Below are 19137 nucleotides of genomic sequence, written 5' to 3'. Positions count from 1 at the left end.
GTTAGTGTTAATTTTGTTTCCTTGCCTGGAGAATGTGCTAGTGAGAAACATTTCCAACACTGGATAGATTAGTTTTTACTGAAATAATTTTAGGTTTATTTAACTTTCTCCTTTAATTTTTGTTTACAGCATAGGCTCTAACAGCTAGGCTTTTCCCATAGGTTTCTCCCAAGCTAAATAAATTATGAGCTATGAAATTTAACAGAAGACCATGGGGGAGGAGAAGGGGGGGAAAAAAGTTACAGAGACGGAGGGGGGCAAACCATTAGAGACTCTTAAGGACTGAGAACAAACTGAGGGTTGATGGCGGGTAGGAGAGAGGGGAAAGTGGGTGATGGGCATGGAAGAGGGCACTTGGGATCAGCACTGGGTGTTGTATGGAAACCAATTTGATAATAAATTATATTAAAAAAATTATGAGTTATGAAGAGTTTTGAGATGCTTTGTTGAAATGTAATAATAATAAAAGCTAACTAGTTTGGAACACTTGATCTAGCACTTTGTTGGCTTTAACTGATTCAGTCCTTACAGTTGCTCTGTGAGGCATATGTCTTTCTGAGCCCTGTTTTACAATGAGAAAACTGAAATACAGGGAGGTTAAAAAATTTCACCAAGGTTACCCCTATCCTAAATAGGAATGGGATTAAAATCTGGTAGTCTAGGAGCTCTGGAGTCTGAATATGTGTCTTTTACACTAAATAAAATACCTTCTCCTCAGATAACTTGAAGCATAAGTTTTCAAACTGAGTATAATCTATAGACTGTGACTGTCCTACCCTATATATTGTGTTTTATTTTTTAAAGTGATTAAGAATAGAGATTGGCATTACAAAGGAAGAAAAATGCATGTGACATTGAATCAACGGTTTATTTTGATAGTAAAATTAAGTGACAAGCTGTAATTTCATATTTATCCACAAGATGGTGAAATTCTCATTAGTTTTTAATTCCTTAAAACCCATATAAACTGTTAATTTATAATCTGCATTTGACACTATTTATTATAAGCACTTTAATTTCTTTTTACAGCCCATCTGCTGGCAAAGCCAAGATTAGAACAGCTCATAGGAGAATTATGATTTTGAATCACCCAGATAAAGGTAGGCAAAATTCCTAATTTTCAAAATATGTGGATGTGAATCTGCTTTGAATTTCTTTTCAGTTTACTTAAACTCATTATAAGTGATATATGTATACACACACACACACACACACACACACATACATACATATATTTGAAATGGAAGATTATGTGCCACATGTATTGTGATTTTTCTTATAAATAAATATGCTTTTGGATTAGAGTTCATTGACCCACAGAAGTGCTGGGTTTATATCATAAGCTTTCAAGAATTTAGTTACTGATTTTTATATATGTGTACCTAACTACTGTTTGAGGCTCCTAGCATTTTGATTGGGAAAGAGAAAACATGAATTGTAGACTCTGTATAAACTGATTTGGGCATCATGAGTTATGTTGGTTTAACCTTAAACATAAAAACATAAGATTTAGAGGATATCCTCTAAATCTCTGTAATATGTCATAGATAATTCTGTATTTCTTAATTTTATTCTGGAAGGCTCTGAGGCTGAGCCATTTGTTTTTAACTGGCCAGGTTTTTAATGTAAATTTATCTTACAGAAAGACAATTATTATAACTTTAACTACACTACAGCTGCTTGAGAGAGAAAGCCCATATGTTCATTACTGTTTCTTCTCTAAAATAACAGATGGTAGAAAGTTGCACTGTATTTCAGAAGTCAAGGGTGGCGGGGGGGAGTGAAGGGTTTTTTGGATTCTTATTTACAGGATTTCAGTTTTCTAATTATTTTGAAAAAAATTAAAAACAAATTTTGGATTTCTACACATCCTAACTCACACCAAAGTAGGGCATTCTTTTTGAGTTTTCTTACTTAATTATTTCCTATAAAAATTCTTTTCACTAAACATCATCATTGATTTTTGCATTTGCTATTCTTTAGTATGAATAAACAGAAAATAAACTTTGAAAAGAGGTTTTGCTTAAAATTTCCAAATAGCTTTAACAGTTACTGAAAGATCTACTCAACTATTACTTTGTATTGTGGGGTTTCTGAGGTAATCGACTCAGGCAGAAATGTGTTTAAAGTGCCTCCTTAAAGCCCTCTTTCTCCTAAACATCCTTTGTCCCTTCCAGGTCAAGTGTGTGCCCTTCTCTGATTGATTGCAGTGGGATCAGGCACTCAGGTCTTTCAGACGATTGACAAGTTGTTGACGGTGCCTACTGGCAAGGAAACCAGTTCTAAAATGGATCTAAGAGAACATCTATTTTTAGCTACCTGTAGTGAAAGAAAAAAGAAAATGTGTATCTTATACAGTAGTATTCAAAAAATTACTTGATTTGTGTTGAGGTCATATATTTATCAGAGGTGGGATTGTTGATTGCCTGTAGCATGCTTACTGATAATCCTGTCTGGCCCTGTGTAGGAGGCAGGATGTTAGGGAAGGGACCTGGAAGCAGGAGGCTGGTGTTTTTCTCTGGCTTCTGCCTTCCAGCCAGCATTATGGCCTTGAACACTTCCTTAAACTATCCAAATGTCAATTTTATGTTCTGGAAGATGAAGGGATTTATTTCTAAAGTCCTTTTGGTTATAGAATGTAATGTCTTTATATACCTATTCAATTAATGAAAAACCTGTAGTCTGTATTTTTCTTTCTTTCTTTTTTTAACTTTTATTTATTTTTGAGGGATAGAGACAGAGCATGAATGAGGGAGGAGCAGAGAGAGAGGGAGACACAGAATCCAAGGCAGGCTCCAGGCTCTGAACTGTCAGCACAGAGCCCAACACAGGGCTTGAACCCACAAACTGTGAGATCATGACCTGAGCTGAAGTCGGACGTTTAACCGACTGAGCCATCCAGGTGCCCTTGTACTCTGTATTTCTATTCGGATCACTTTTTTTTTTTTTTTAAGTTTATTCATTTTTGAGAGAAAGAATGGGGAGAGGCAGACAGAGGGAGAGAAAGAGAATCCCAAGTAGGCTCCATGATGTCAGCACAGAGCCTGATGTGGGGCTTACACTCACAAACCGTGAGATCATGACCTGAGCTGAAATCAAGAGTTGGACGCTTAACCGACTGAGCCACCCAGGTGCCCCCAGATCACATTTTTAAGAAAGATACTTTTAATCATTTTGGATTATTGTACCCTTTAAGAATATGTTGGCAACTGTGTACATTTTGTCCATATAATTGCTCATTCACCCACAATTTTAAAAAACATTTGGAGTTTCAGAGAGTTCATAGACCTCTCAACACCCAGCCATATGCTCACAGTTAAGAACTCCTGTTCTAGGGACACCTGGGTGGCTTACTTGGTTAAGCATCTGACTTTGGCTCAGGTCATGATCTCACAATTCCTGAGTTTAAGCCCCACATCGGGCTCTGTGCTATCAGCACAGAGCCTGCTTTGTATCCTCTGTACCACCCCACACCCCCGACCCTCTTCTGCATACATGCACATACATTCTCTCTCTCTCTCAAATAAATAAACATAAAAAAGAACTCCTGCTCTAGTACAAGTAGTGTGAATTAAGGAATACTGGAATTACTGAAGGGAGAATATTCATAGATGATGGAGTTGGGAGATAATAGTCCATAAATCCTGAAATTGTCTCTTGAGAAGGAAGGTTGTTTTATTTTATTTTTTTGTTTTGTTTTGTTCTGAATGAGAAGAAGATAACAGATTTTAAACAAAAATGTCTCACTGTCCTCAGAGAAAGCCAGAAGTATTGGGGGAAATATGAGAATGGGCAACTCTTAATTTTGTCTCCTCTTTTTCTAATTCTTCACCATATTGCTTTGGCCAGATCAGCACTGACTGTTACATAGGTAGTTGAAAAAACTTAAATCCTCTACTCCATGCTTCTGAAATTCATGAATGTACCCCCACTTTATCCCCAAGTCACTTTTACTGCCAGCTAGTAAAACAAAGTTGGAACTTCAGATGTGTGATCAACTATAATTTGTCACACATTTCATTATCAGATTATGCAAAGAAAGTGACACCAGAAAAGTAGGTGTGGTAATGGCTGAAAATACATTTTTTGTAACCAGTTTTAAATAAGCATTCAGATGTGCTTTGGTAAAAAGTAAATTTTGCTATTCAATTTAGGGAGATAAAATCTCAGTTGATCTAATGTATTCAGATTAGATTATGTTTTTTTTGAAATTGCTGGAGAGGCTAGATGTTTGGAAATAAGTAGTTTGATACTATGCCTCATGAATGAATATAGAAAGGAAGACAGACTAGGTAAATTTGAAAAACTGTAGAACCTCAACGATCTCTTACAAACTCTCTAATCCAGTGCTACTCAGAGGATAGTTTGCTCGTGCATGCAGGCCGGCTTGTCACCTGTATGCAGTGAGTTTCAAACAAAAATCAAAGTAAGCATTTAGAAGCCTCTGTAGCAATTTGACATTGTGGTGACATCCAAATGTGTGATACTTTTGTAATTTGTGAAAGTATCGGTCCACTATAAATTGGAAATATTTTAAAAGGTGCTTTTTTTTACCATAGTTTGAAAGACACTGATCTGATCAATGTTGCCTCCTAAGTCAGGACTGTTTCTGCTCATCCTGGGGAAAATGGCCTGTTAGCTCTCCTGAAAGATTTTTAGTGATGGAGAGCTTTCTGCTTTACAAGCAGCCTGTTGATAGGCAGCTCTAACTACTAGAAAGTTCTTACATTTAGCTGCAGTTTACCTGCCTGCAGCAGAGATTCTCTGTCTTTTCTCATTTATGCCCTCTTTCAATAAACATTGTTTATTGTCACTCTTCTTTCACAGTGTTTCAATAAAAATTAAATATTGGGGCTACAGACAAATCAAAGTATACCATTGAATGGATTTCCCCTAATTACTCTCATTGTAGAAGAAGCTGAATTTGACAAATAGCCCTAGTAATAAGATATTACAATTTATTACAATATGTTACACTTAGAAGATGTACTGCAAACATTTATAAAAAGAAAGACATGATCACCAAGAGTCAAAATGGATTCACTAAGAAAAAGTGGTGCTTAATTAGCTTGATTTCCTTTTTTGATAGATGTACTAGACTCATACTTGTTTCAAAGGACTCATCTTTTCTTCCCCTTATTTCAACAATTTTAATTAGATTTAAGGCTGTGTATTTGAGTTAATAACTTTTTTAGTAAATGTATGATTTTGTTTTATCCACATTGATTTTCCTTGGTAAATAGATGATGTGATCTTTAAAACATAAAGAACATGGGTTATTCATCTTTATAGTTTGTATAGCTGACACTTGAACTTTTTTTTCATGAGTAATGAATAAGAAAATGGATAAAAAGTAAGCAAATAAAATTTACAGGTAAAATAGAATTGGGATTGATAATACATAATGATCATATGAAATATTTTACATACTTATTGATTGATATGAAACCATCTGTAACTATTCTTTCAGTCATTCAGAAGGTATTTATTTAACTTCTGTAATGTGCCAGATGTGGTAAATCTTGGGGCTTTAACTGTAAAACAGGACAACTGGATCTTTGGCTTCAAGGAGCATGAATTCTACTGGAGAGACAGACAAAAAAGAAGTAAACCTATTTCACGTTGTGCTTAGTTTGGTAAAGGGTGTGAGAAAGAGGCAGCTTTACATACAGTGACTGGGAAGGCCTCCATGAGGAGACCTGAAGGATGAAAAGAAGCCAGCTGTGTGAAGAATGCTTGCAAGGCCAGGGAACTAGCATAAGCAAAGGCTCTAGGGGTGTTTAATTACTTGGAAGAAGACTAGAATGATAGGGGTGTAATATGCAAGGGGAGAGAGAGCAGGAGATGAGGTGGTGTCCACATTTTGAAAACTGCAGGTGTGCTTTATGATAATGAAATGCTGTAGGTGGTGTGTAATACTTGATTCTAAACACAGTGGGAAGTTTCTGTCAGCTTTTAAGCAGTAGAGTGATGTAATTTACTTCTTAAGAAATTTTTCTCCTCAATCTCTGCTTCTTTTTCTTTTTTTGAATATACTCCGTTTTGAAGTATGCAAGCAGAAAAGTGCACAAATCATAAGTATATATCTACATAAATTTTTACAAACACACCTGTATAACCATCCCCTACGTCAAAAACTAGAACGTCACCACACCCCTGAAACCCCTTCATGAGCCCTTCCAGTTCTACTTCACTCTTAAAAAGAACCACTGTCTTGATTCATAGTATCACAAATTCATCTTGCCTCTTTTGAATGTGTGTAGTCATTTGCACCTGGCTGCTTTCGTTCAGTATTTATCCTTGTGAGAATTATCCATATTGTAATGTGAAGCAATAGTGTGTTCATTCTCACTGATATATAGCAGCCTTAGCAAGGTGGGCTCTGTGGGCCACCAGGGGTTCCTGAGACCCTTTCAGGAGCTCTTAGGTGAAACTGTTTTCCTTTTACTGTGTGGACATTTGTAATGATGTTGCAAAAACATCATTGGTGTGTAAACTGCTAGTGCCTTAGCACCAGTAAAGGCAATGGCACCAAAGTGTCTGTACACCCATATGAGAAAAATGAATGTTGACTCCATCTCACATCATGTAGAAAGTTAATTCTTAATGGATTTTAATGTAAATGTGTGATACGAAACAGCAATACATCTCTATATTTCAAAACACAGAGTAGGTAAAGATTTCTTAAATAAGGCATAAATAGTACTTAAGGTATTTACAAGGAAAAATGTGCCTTTGTTTGTGAGAAAAATTAGCCTGTAGTTTTGCTTTTTTAGAAAGTTAATAGATTTTGCTATCAGGGTCACTCTAGCCTCTTAAAGGAATTGGCAGTGTTCTCCTTTGTTCTCTGAATGAGTTTGTGTAAGATGTGTTACTTCTTGTTTTAATATTTGTAAGAATTCACCAATGAAGCCATCTGGGCTTGGAGACTTCTTTGTGGGAAGGTTTAAAATTACAGATTCAGCATTTAAAAAATATACGTCTCTTCAGATTTTCTGTTTCTCCTTATCCCTAGTTTTGGGTAACTTTTTTATAGGAGTTTTTCCAGTTCACCTAAAATTTCAGATTGGCACAAGGTTGTTTATAATATCCCCTTATTACCTTTTTTTGTCTTTTAAAGTTTATTTATTTATTTTGAGAGAACAAGAGAATGAGAGCGATGGAGGGGCAGAGAGAGAGAATCCCAAGCAGGCTCAGCACTATCAGCTCAGGGCCTGACTCACAAACGGTGAGATCATACCTGAGAGAATTAAAGAGTCAGACACTCAGGTGACTGAGCCACCCAGGCACCCCTGCCCTTAATACCTTTTTAATGTTTGTAGTAGCTGTGGTTTTCACTACTTTTTCATTCTCAGTGTTAACGTAATTTGTTCATTGGTATCATCCCCTTTGTTCTCTTGACAGGTCATGCTAAAGGTCAATATATGTGTATTAGTCTTTTAAAAACTTATGGTCGTATTTTGTTATTCTGCATTTGTAAGTTAATTTTCTGTATCATGAATTGTTATTTTTATTTCTTCTAACTTTGGTTTTAATTTGCTGTTCGTTTTCTTTTTTCTTTTTTTTTAAGTTTATTTATTTTGAGAGAGAGCAAGCAGGGGAGGGGTAGAGAGAGAGAGGGAGAGAGAGGGAGAGGGAATCCCAAGAAGGCTCTGCACTATCAGTGCAGAGCCCGACACGGGACCCAAACCCATAGACCATGAGACCACGACCTGAGCCAAAGTCATATGCTTAACCCACTGAGCCACGCAGGCACCCTGCTGTTCTTTTTCTGTTTTTTAAACTGAATATTCAGATCATTGGTTTTAGCTAACATTAGTTCAAAGTTTTTTTCTTTCACTCATGTGTTAACATATATTGCCTAATTTCCTAGTGACCGAATATTTTCTAGTTATCTGTGTTAGTGATTTCTGTCTTCATTCCACTTGGGAAGAGAACATACTCTGGTTTCAGTTCTTTAGAAGTTGTTTGAACCTTACTTTATAATCCAGCATATATATGGTTAATTTTTGGTAAGTAATCTGTGAACACATTGTATAGTCTGTAATTCTTGAATTCAATATTAAACATATATGAGTAAGGTAAATTGTTTTGTCAATTAGATCTTCTATATCCTTGCTGTTTTCTTGTTTACCTACTATGGTTGTGTATTTGTTTATTTCTCCATTTAGGTTTTGTTTGTTTTGCTTCACTTACTGTGATGGTATGGTTATATACTTTGCTTCACTTACTGTGATGGTATGGTTATATGGTATCTTGGGGACAGATAATTTAGAATTGTTATATTTTCCTTGTGGATTGACTCCTCGTTTTGAAATATCCTTCTTTATATCTAGTATTGCTCCTTGCCATAAAGTCTGCTTTATTTGAAACTGTAGCTTCCCCAGCTTTCTTTTGGTTAACGTTTACATGGTATATCCTTTCCTGTCTTTTTCTTTCAGCCTTTTTTAACTTTTGAAGTTTGACGCTTCTAAGCAGCAGGTTTTAGTTTTTTAATGAGATCTAACAGGTTTTGACTTTTAATACAAGTATTTAGTTCTTTTATGTTTAATGTACTTATTGATGTTTGAATATATATATTTATATACATTGAAAAGAAGTTGTGAGAACAGACATTTTTGTCTTGTTTCTGATCTTAGGGAAAAACATCCAGTCTTTACCACATTAGTATGGTATTATCTGTAGGTTTTTTTTATGGATGCCCTTTATCAGGTTAGGAAATTCCCTTCTATTTTTGTTTTTTATTCTATAGATGTAATGGATTCCATTAATTGATTTTCAGTTGTTAAACCAACCTCAGATCCCTGGGATAAATTTCACCTGGTCTAGCGTATAATTTTTTTATATGTTGCTATATTCAGTTTGCTAGTATTTTCTTGGGTTTTTGGAATACATATTCATAAGAAATATAGATCTGTAGTTTTATTGTGATGTCTTTGGTTTTAGTATCAAGATAATGTGGGCCTTATAAAATGAGTTAGGAAGTGTTTCCTCCTCTTCTATAAACTGTCTAGGCCTGGGCTTTTCTTTGTGCATAGTTTTTTGATTACTGATTCAATCTCTTAAGTTGTTATAGGTCTATTTGATTGTCTATTCCTTCTTGAGTCGGGTTTCAGTAATTTGTGTCTTCCAAGGAATTCGTCCATTTTATCTAAGTAATCCAATTTGTTGAAATGCAACTGTTCATAGTATTCTTTTATAACCTTTTTTTTATTTCTCTAAGGTTGATAGTAATACTGGTTTCTAATTCCAATAATTTGAATCTGTTCTCTTTTTCTTGGTCGAACAAGAAAAAGGTTTTTATTGCTGATCAACAAGTTAAAGGTTTCTTTTCAAAGAACCAGCTTTTGGGTTCATTGATTTTTCTGTAATTCTTTTTTTTCTGTTCTCTCTTTCATTAATTTCTGTTTTAGTTTTTACTGTTTTCTTCCTTATAATTGCTTTGGGTTTAGTTTATTCTTCTCCTTACATTGTCTTAAGGTTGAAGGTTAGGTCGTTGATTTAAGATTTTCTTTTTTTAACATAGGCATTTATAGCTATAATTGCCTTGTAAGCACTGCTTTAGTTGTGCTCCATAAGTTTGAGTATGTTGTGTCTTCATTTTCATTTATCTTCAAGTACTTTCTAATTTCCCTTTTTTGACTCATTTGACTCATTGATTGTTCAAGAGTATGTTGTTTAATTTCCACATATTTATTTCCTAAATCTGTCCTTATTGATTTCTAATTTCATACCATTGTGTTTGGAAAACATAATGTGATTCTTTCTATCCTTTTAGCCTATTGAGGCTTGTTTAATGGCCTAGCATATGGTCTCTCCTGGAGAATGTTCCATGTGCACTTGAGAAGAATGTATATTCTGCTTTTTGGGGGGGCGGAGTGTTTTGTTCTGTAGATGTCTGTTAGATCTAGTTGGTATAAGTGTTGTGCAATTCTTCTGTTTTCTTGATCTTTTTTCTAGTTGTTATATCCGTTATTGAAAGTGGGGCATTAAATTTTGTTGTTGAATTGTCTGCTTCTTTCTTCATGCTGTTAGTTTCTGTTTCATATATTTTGGTCCTCTGTTGTTAGATGCATACATGTTTATAATTGTTATATCTTCTTAATGAATTTGATCCTATTAGGTGTTCCTTTTAAAAATCTCATTTACATTTTTAAAGTCTATTTTGAGAATATGCACTCTAGCTTTTCTATGGTTGGTTTCATGATATATCTTTTTGCATCCTTTTACTTTCAATCTGTGTTTTTGTGTCTGGCAAACAGCATATAGTTGGGTCGTGTTTTTTTAAATAAAATCTGACAACATTTTGATTAATTGGATTGTTTAACCCATTCACATGTATTATTACTAATAATATAGTTGGATTTATGTCTGATTTACTTTTTGTTTTCTATGTTTCATGTCTTTTTTTTTTTTTTTTTTACTCCTCTGTTCCTCCTTTACTTTTTTCTTTTATGTGGAGTGATATTTTCTAGCATTTTAATTTCATTAATTATTTTTTCACTGTTTCTGAGGTTTTTAAAAAGTGATTGCTGTAGGGTTTCTCATATGTACCCTTCCTTTATCAGACTCTGTTTCGTATTTGTACTAGATTCCAGTAATATTTAGAAACATTAGTCTTACATAGCTCTATTCCTTGTGTACCCTTTTTGTGGTATTATTGTTACACGTATTATATCTACTAATGTTACAAACCCAACAGTACGCTTAGTATTACTACTTCATCATCTCATGTTATTTCCTTAGTCCATATTAGCTTTGTTCCCACAGACCTCCTTTGTACTATTACTAGCAAATATATTTTGCATATGTTTCTAAATGTTATAGGTTCAACAATACATTCTGTATGTATTATCTTCTACCATTCATTGCCTTTTCAGTGAATTAAGAGAAGAAAGAAAAATATGTGTTTATATTGTCTTCTATAATTATGGAGATCTTTACCTAGTGTTCTTTGTGCGTGTGAATTCAGATTGCTGTCTATGGTCATTTGCTCGCAGCCTAAAGAAATTCCTCTAGTATTTCTTGTCAAGTGGTCTGCTAACAACAAATTCTTTCAGTTTTGTGTATATAGGATAGTGTTTGTTTTGCCTTCGTTTCTGAATGAAGGCCTTGCTGAATTTAGGATTCTTGGCCTACCGTTTTTTTCTTTGAGGACTTTGATTATGTATCCCACTGCTTCTGGCCACCATTGTTTCTGTTAAGTCAGCTATCAGTCTTATTGGAGGGTTTTTTAAATAAGTGACACATGGTTTTCCTGTTGCTACTTTTAAAAGATAAACCTAGGCGGGCGCCTGGGTGGGTCAGTCCGACTTCGGCTCAGGTCATGATCTCGTGGTCCGTGAGTTTGAGCCCCGCATCGGGCTCTGTGCTGACAGCTCAGAGCCTGGAGCCTGCTTCAGATTCTGTGTCTCCCTCTCTCTCTGACCCTCCCCCGTTCATGCTCTGTCTCTCTCTGTCTCAAAAATAAATAAACGTTAAAAAAAAAATTAAAAGATAAACCTAGGCATATTAAAAAGGTTTATTTGAGCAAAAATCTGTTTGAATTGGGTAGCACCAAACTGCAATTGGTTAGGAACACGCCACTGACAGGAGCTAGGGGAAATACTTGTATAGAGAAGAGGCAGAAGCAAAACAAAGAAATTGTTTGATTGACTACAACTTAAGCATTTGCTTTATTTGGAAGAATCTGGTTGGCTGTTGGTGATTAGTTGCCCTCAGGTTTCAATTTCTTAATGTTGAGGGATTTACAGGCTTAGGTTTTGGTTTGGTTATGTAGGCTACTGAGGCATTAAAGCCACTTCCATACAATGGCCACCTTACTTAATTAATTTAACACTGCTTTATAGATTTTCTCCTTGCCTTTGACTTTCAGCATTTTTACTGTGATGTGTCTGTGTTTAGATCTCTTTTTATTTATCCTTCTTGGAGTTTGTTTGAGCTCTTTCGGTGAGTAGGTTATTGTTTTTCGGGAAACTTTGGACATTTTTAACCATTATTTTTTTTAAAGATTTTTTTTTTTCCATTTTCTTTTTCCTCATCTTCTGGTACTCACATTACATGTATATTTGTGGTTTTAATGATGTCCCACATTTGTCTGAGACTGTTCTTTTTTTTCTCATTCTTTTTTCTTTTTGATCTTTGGTTTGAGTAATCTCAATTGCTCTATCTTCAAGTTCACTACTTCTTTCTTAGGCCAGTTCAAGTCTACTCTTGAGCACCTCTAGTGATTTTTCAATTTTGTTCTGTGGATGTATAATGGCTTCTTGGGAATCTTTTCCTATAAATCCAACATCTGATTATTTTCACAGGTAGTTTCTGTTGCTGCTTTTTCATTGTGTATGTGTGGGTCATACTGTCATGACCTGTTAATTTGTATGCCTCATAGTATTTTGTTGGAAACTGAACATTTTAGATTATGTATTGTAGCAGCTCGGGGTATTTGTCCACCCCAGGGAGGGCTTATTGTTTTTATTTATTTGTTTAGTAACTGGATTATTTTAGTGAAGTCGATACCCTCACCCCCCCACCTCCCCTTGTTAAGCTTTTGACACTGTTCCTCAAGGCGGCATAGTTTTGGGTATGCAACTCAGCCACTGTGGGATGACAGTGGTATTGGTCGGGCACTCTTCCTCTCTTTTCTTGATCACACCCAATTGTAAACTCCACTAATTGCTGACCAGTTGCTCAGTTGTTCTCAATAATGCCCTGGGACACAAATTTCTCTACGAATGAATGCAATCAACTAGTTGCATCTTTGATGAAACAGTTTCTGGAGTCAGTGTCTGATGTTTGTTCTGAACCTAGGAGGGCTCCTCTCTGCTGTTCGTTCCCTGTTTCTGTCCTGTGAACATACAGTCACTGTGTATGTTCACTAGATTCATGAATCTTCTCCCAGTTGCTTTTCAGAACCTCTGCTGTCCCTCCCTGTACTGTCCTTGAGAGCACCCTCCATGCTCTGTTGTAAATGAAGTCAGTTCCTTTGGAAAGAGGTTTGGGGCTCTCTGTTTCATGGCCTGTTTACTTCATAGGAAAAATATCTGCCAGGGCTCTGGAGTTGAGACTGGGAACTATGGCAGTCTTCTCTCCAAATGAAACCCCCGCTGTAGGATCTAAGCATGCAACACAGGGAGCAGTAGCCTGAGGTCTTCTTGGCTTGCCTCTCTTGTGTGGAACCACCACGCTTTATGGACTGGAGAAGGACTCTTGAGGCCCAGTATTCTAAAGGAGCCACACTTAAGGTAGAGCTTCTGTATCACTTGCTTAGCACTTAGCCTCAGCAGCAGGCAGCTGGGGGAAGGAAGAGAAATAATGGAGATCATGCTCCTCCCAGAAAGAAAACCCTTTGTCCAGGAGGTAGGGAGAGAGGGGAGCCCTGTGTTTTTGGCTGCATCAATCCAGCAGAAGTGTTTGTCTGGCTGAGCCGAGAGGAGAGGAGGGAAGCTGTTTTGGTTCAAATACCAGTTTCCTGCCTTTCTTACTGAATTGTCATAGATTTTCTTGAATAGATGTTTCTTTTTTACTTTTGCTTTTAAGACCATTTTCAGAGGTTTTAAGTGGCTGGGGTTATTTACATAGTTTTCACCGGTTCCACTGGGGAGCAGATCAGTGGAACTCCTCATGCCAGAAGTCCATCTGTCTCCACATGATTTTAACATCTTTCTTTTAAGAATTGTGGGTAGCCTTTAAGGATCCTTCAAATCAGCAGATGGTAATACTTTTTACTTCTGTCTTAACAGGTTTGGAATGTAGACATTCATAAGTTTTAATGAAGGTTAAAGAATATGTAAAAACCCATGAAAAGATCTACCTAAGGAAAGCCCAAGGATATAAGAGAACTTGTATTTTCTTAATCCTCAGATTGGTGTGCTAATTATGAAACTCACATTAGTAACAATTATTCTACTTAATTAGGTGTAGTTATTAAGTTATAACTAATATTATTAGTTATATATAATTATTAATAATTATACCTAACTTTGAAACACTTACTAATTATAGAATATTTATTTTCTTTTGTACTTGTTAGGATTTCTTACTCTGCTGTTTTGCAGATATTTATTTTTTAAAGCACCTACTCGTGACACTCTTGTTACTGTTTTCCATATCTTTGGGTCTTTGGAGTGGTTTTTCTTCTATGAAGCTGGTACCTGATGCAAGAAAAATAATATGGGGTACCTGGATGGGCTTGGTCAGTTAAGTGTTTGACTCTTGATTTCAGCTCAGGTCATGATCTCACACGTTGGTGAGTTTGAGCCCCGTGTCTAGCTCTATGCTGACAATGTGAAGGTTGCTTGAGGTTCTCTTTCTGCCTCTCTCTGTCACTCCCTTGTTGTCTCTTTCTCTCAAAATTAATAAACTTAAAGAAAAACTTTTAAGAAAATAATAGATAGTAACTCATCACTTTTTCTACTCCTCCACAAAGAGTACCTCAAACCCCATCGGTGTACTCAGAGCTGTGTTGATAATACAGAGATATAAGGTTGTTCTTCAAGGTATTTATTATCTAATGGGTACATTAGATATATACTTCAAGTGATAAATCACACTCACGATTTCAATCTTCTCTAGAAGGAAGGGGATGGCCTAGGATGGGATTATGGGCTTGAAGAAAGCAGAAAAGGTCTACAACAACCACATGTTCGATACGATAGGAATTTAAAACCCAAGAAATCTTGTAAACAAAATGGTGTGGTATGGTGATCAAGAAGATTGCCAGCTTGGGGTACCTGGCTGGCCCAGTCAGTGGAGTGTATGACTCTTGATCTTGGGGTTGTCGGTTTGACCCCACGTTGGGTAGAGAGATTACTTTAAAATATTTTAAAAGAATATGGGCAGCTCAGGAGCCAGGCTTCCTAGGAATCCTGGTTCCACTTCATATGAACTCTGTGGCTGGTGTTGGGCAACTTACTACACTTTGTTTTGTGATTTAGACTCTTTCATTTATGAAAATAGAATTGGAAACACCAAATAATGCCTAGTCACTACCCTCATCATCATGGTCTTGATCATAGGTTTGTTGAACCTAGTGATTTTTGGACAGTATGAGTTTGTAGTGTCATCAGACTGCAGGAGGTCGACATACCTCAGTAAATTTTTCAATAAGCTTTTCAAAATTGAAATATACATTCATGAAAGTACATAGATGATAAGTATACAACTCAATGAATTGTCACAAAATGAATTCATTTATGCAGCTATTACCCAGATTAAGAAATAAAACCATACAAATCTCTCCTCAGGTACTTTTCCTGTCATTCCCCACTCCTCAGAGGTGACCACTGTCAGGCTTTTATAGCCATAGATTAGCTTTGCCTTTTTTTAAATGTCATGTAAGTGGAATCCTGTAGTGTGCAGTCTTCCGTATTCATCTTCTTTCATTTATTATCTTTGTGAGATTCATTTATGTAGCAGTGAATGTTATAGAAATGATTCATTCATTTGTATTGCTGTATAGTATTCCATGGTACGAATATATATTCTCCATTTATTCATTTTTTGTTGTGTTGTCTCCTTTTCTTATTGACGTTTGAGAACATTATATATTCTAACATTCTAGACATGAGTCTTTTGTGTTGTAAGTATCTTCTCTCTGTGTCTTGCTTTTGCCTCTTAATGGTGTCCATTTATTGAACAGAAATTCTTAATTTTAGGGGTGTGTGGGTGGTTCAGTTGGCTAAGCATCTGACTCTTGATTTCAGCTCAGGTCATGATCTCCTGGTTTGTGAGATTGAGCCCCGTGTCAGGCTCTGCACTGACACCACAGAGCCTGCTTGGGATTCTCTCTCTCCCTCTCTCTCTGTCCCTCCCCAACTCATGCACACCTGCACACATTCTCTCTCTCTCAAAATAATTAAATAAACTTAAGAAAAAAATATCAATGTTAATAAAGTCCAGTTTGTCAGATTTTTCCTTTATACCTAGTGCATTTTTTATCTGTTTACGAAATTTTTGCCTGTCTCAAGGTCATGAAGATAATTTCTGAAATCTTTTACCTGACATAATTGTATTTGTAATAAACTGGAATCAATTTTTGTATATGGTGTGAGATAAGGGGAAAGTTTCAGTTTGTTTTTAAGTAGGCTCCACGCCCTGTGCAGAGCCCAGTGTGAGCTTTTTTTCTGTCTGCTAATTGCTAAATGAGCATGTTACGATTTCAATATCCAGAGTGCATATCAATTACAGGTTATATTTGAATTCAATTAATATTTTAATATTTGTTGAGGACATGCAGAATGCCTGGCATTGCCTTGGTAACTCTAAACATTTAAACAGCTTTCCAAGATTGACATTACCTAAGTTAAGATCATTTTCAAAGATAATCATGAAATCAGTTTATTTCATAACCAAGTGCATATGGAAACTTTCATCAACGTTGCTTGTAATTCTTACTGTATATTCAAGGACACTCCTTGATATATTCTATGAGTGTTTATAGCAGTTCAAATCTTGATGTAAAAATGTCATTATTATCCTCAAGGGCAAAAAGCTAAATATAGCTTCCTCCAGCATTGCCCTTTCTGCTATAACCATGTTTGTTGATTTGTTTCCCTGCTTTTTTATTCCTATATAAGTGGGTGGTATCATATTAATAAAAGGCTTGGATAAAACCTGGACAATTTACACACCAATGCTATCTAGGTGTATTTTGTTTTTTTGTAAGCTAGTGAGGTCTTATGAGGTTTTCAAAAGCCGTAGATGGTTTGTACTCAAGGGGAGAATAAAAAAATAAAAACAAACAGAGAGATAGGTGAACCATAATATGATTGTTAGCTCAAGCATTAAGCAGTAAAAATGTTCAGGGGTAGAAATGAGAAGGCATATAATGCTGAAATAGCCTAATGTGACTGTTTGGGGCTAGTATTTTTGTATGTTAGTTAGGTTCTGTTTGTGATTTATAATGATTCTGAGTTTGAAAATCAGCTCAATTTCCTTCTTATTATTTGCATTAGAAAGAATTCTAAAAAAAAGAACTGATGTAATTTCATTTTAGGGTACAGTGAATCTAATGTATGTAATCTAATCTTATGTATACTCAAGTATACATAAGTATCCTAATAGGATTATTTTGGAGAACAGAGAGCATTTCCTTTAAACATTATTTTTATTACCACTCATCTATTAGTTCATTCATCTACATTAGGAAATATGATTTTTAGGATTGGATAGTACATAGTTGATTTTCTAACATGTTTTTCATTTTTGTGGGAATGTATGGTTTGATACATCTCTGAAAGTTCCTGTGGATTGCTTTACCTCCTTCAGAAAGATACCTTCCTTCATAGATGAATATTCTTCTCTTTACAGAAAAAAAGTCTTGGACAGAGACCATTATTTTATTTACCTAACCATCCACTTAATTTCAGAAAATTCTGTGATCAAATATTTGAATGGCAGTGTCTGACCAATGAAATGTTTGAGTGTTTTTCAAATTATTCCTGATCATAGCTTTCTTTCATTATTTTCCTCAGAGGTTATCTTTGATTGTTGGGTATCTGTAGTGCTTCACTAAACAAATTTAATTTATGCTGTTATGATTTCTACTTAGCTGGTAAAATAATTTGTCAACAGGATGAATGTGTGGGAAAATATCAGAGGATTCCAATTACGAGTGTTTTTCTTTATTTGAGACTTTTAAAAACGTCAGTGATGAAGTTTTAATCCATTTGTTTTTTCTTTGTCCTCCTAGGTGGATCTCCTTACTTAGCAACCAAAATAAATGAAGCAAAAGACTTGCTGGAAGCAACCACCAAACATTGATTGATGCCCAAGAAGCACTCTGAAGGAAGAGAAGGGGGAATTTAAAGCAAGAAAGTCCTGCAAATTAATCTAAGCCACGACCTTCACAATTTCCGTACATGTATTGACCACAATCATTTATTTCAATATTAAGGTATATGATAATAAAATATTAATAATCTATCTGTTTATTATCTTTTAAAGGAACACTTTGCTCATTTTCCTCCTTTCTCTGTGGTAGTTACACAGTGTAAGATTTTTGTTCATTAGTCCTAAGGTCCCCCAGCTCCCCTCCCTCACTCAAGTGTCATCATCAGTAATGTGGGATTTGTGAGCAATTAGTAGAGATTTTCTTGCTGCTTCTATTTATATTCACACTGTCCCTTGTTTCCTCAGAGGACTTTAGTACTCTGCCTGTGTAAGGTGCTTTACATGTTTTGAGATCAAACACTGACTGCCATCCCATGGGGAAATGATCGGAAACTCAATCGAATTTACTAAATGGTGTTTTGTAAAGTAGTGGTTAGGACTTGTTAAAGAACTCTGTTCTCTCTGAGACCCTATAAGTGAAGCATGAGAACTTGGAGAGCTACTAAAATGATTAAAGATTTGCAAAATGAGCCCTGTGAGGAAAGGCTGAAAAGACGTAGGAAAAGTCTGAGGAATTTGTCTTTAATTATAGCCTTCCAGTACTGTATATTTATTCAGTTATTCATTTTGCAAGTATTTGTTGACCACCTATGATGTGAAGGCACTATAGTGGGTCCTCTGAGAGTTACAGGTGTGAACTAACCATGGATCTTGACCCCCCAAAAATTAGATTTAGAGGAAAGATAAATCACAGGAACACTATTAGGGAAGTACAGGTGATACGCTAAAGAAGTTCCAAGAAAAAGAGAGTATTTTAAGCTGAGAGCATAAGGAGGAGCCTCAGAGAATAAGTGGCTTAAGAGCTGGGCTTTAAATACAGTTAGTAAGAAATATACCACATGATTGGTGAGTCAGTGTTGTTTCCCCTGAGATCAGTCACAATTAGCAGAAATAAGATTTATTAGTGTGATTACAGTACAAGGTTTCTCAAAAGTGATAGATGGACGCATGATCATGAAGGGCCAGCCTTTTATACTGCCTGGAATTATTATCTCATAGAGCCCCAGTCATCATCACTTTACTATCCCAACGTTGAGAAAACAGATTCAGATGCAGGGTACCAGCAATATTTTCCTGTAATCCTTTATTTTTAAAAAAAAATTTTTTTTTTTTTAACGTTTATTTATTTTTGAGACAGAGAGAGACAGAGCATGAACGGGGGAGGGTCAGAGAGAGAGGGAGACACAGAATCTGAAACAGGCTCCGGGCTCTGTGCTGACTGCTCAGAGCCTGGAGCCTGTTTCAGAT

General features: G+C 35.8%; 1 protein-coding gene across 1 annotated transcript in view; it reads left to right on the top strand.

Moving 5' to 3' along the window:
• DNAJC15 (DnaJ heat shock protein family (Hsp40) member C15) overlaps nucleotides 1-17920 on the top strand; it is a 68633-nt gene extending 50713 nt beyond the window's left edge. The window contains exons 5-6 of the mRNA XM_049647456.1: nucleotides 1030-1100; nucleotides 17690-17920. Coding sequence (XP_049503413.1) covers nucleotides 1030-1100; nucleotides 17690-17760 — 142 coding nt within the window. The 3' untranslated portion in view covers nucleotides 17761-17920. The remainder of the gene's footprint in view (nucleotides 1-1029; nucleotides 1101-17689) is intronic.
• Nucleotides 17921-19137: the final 1217 nt, after the last annotated feature.

Source organism: Panthera uncia, assembly GCF_023721935.1.
Source record: "Panthera uncia isolate 11264 chromosome A1 unlocalized genomic scaffold, Puncia_PCG_1.0 HiC_scaffold_16, whole genome shotgun sequence".
Taxonomy (NCBI): Eukaryota; Metazoa; Chordata; class Mammalia; order Carnivora; family Felidae; genus Panthera; species Panthera uncia.
Note: the sequence above shows the minus strand (reverse complement) of the source record. Positions and strands in the feature narration are given on the sequence as shown.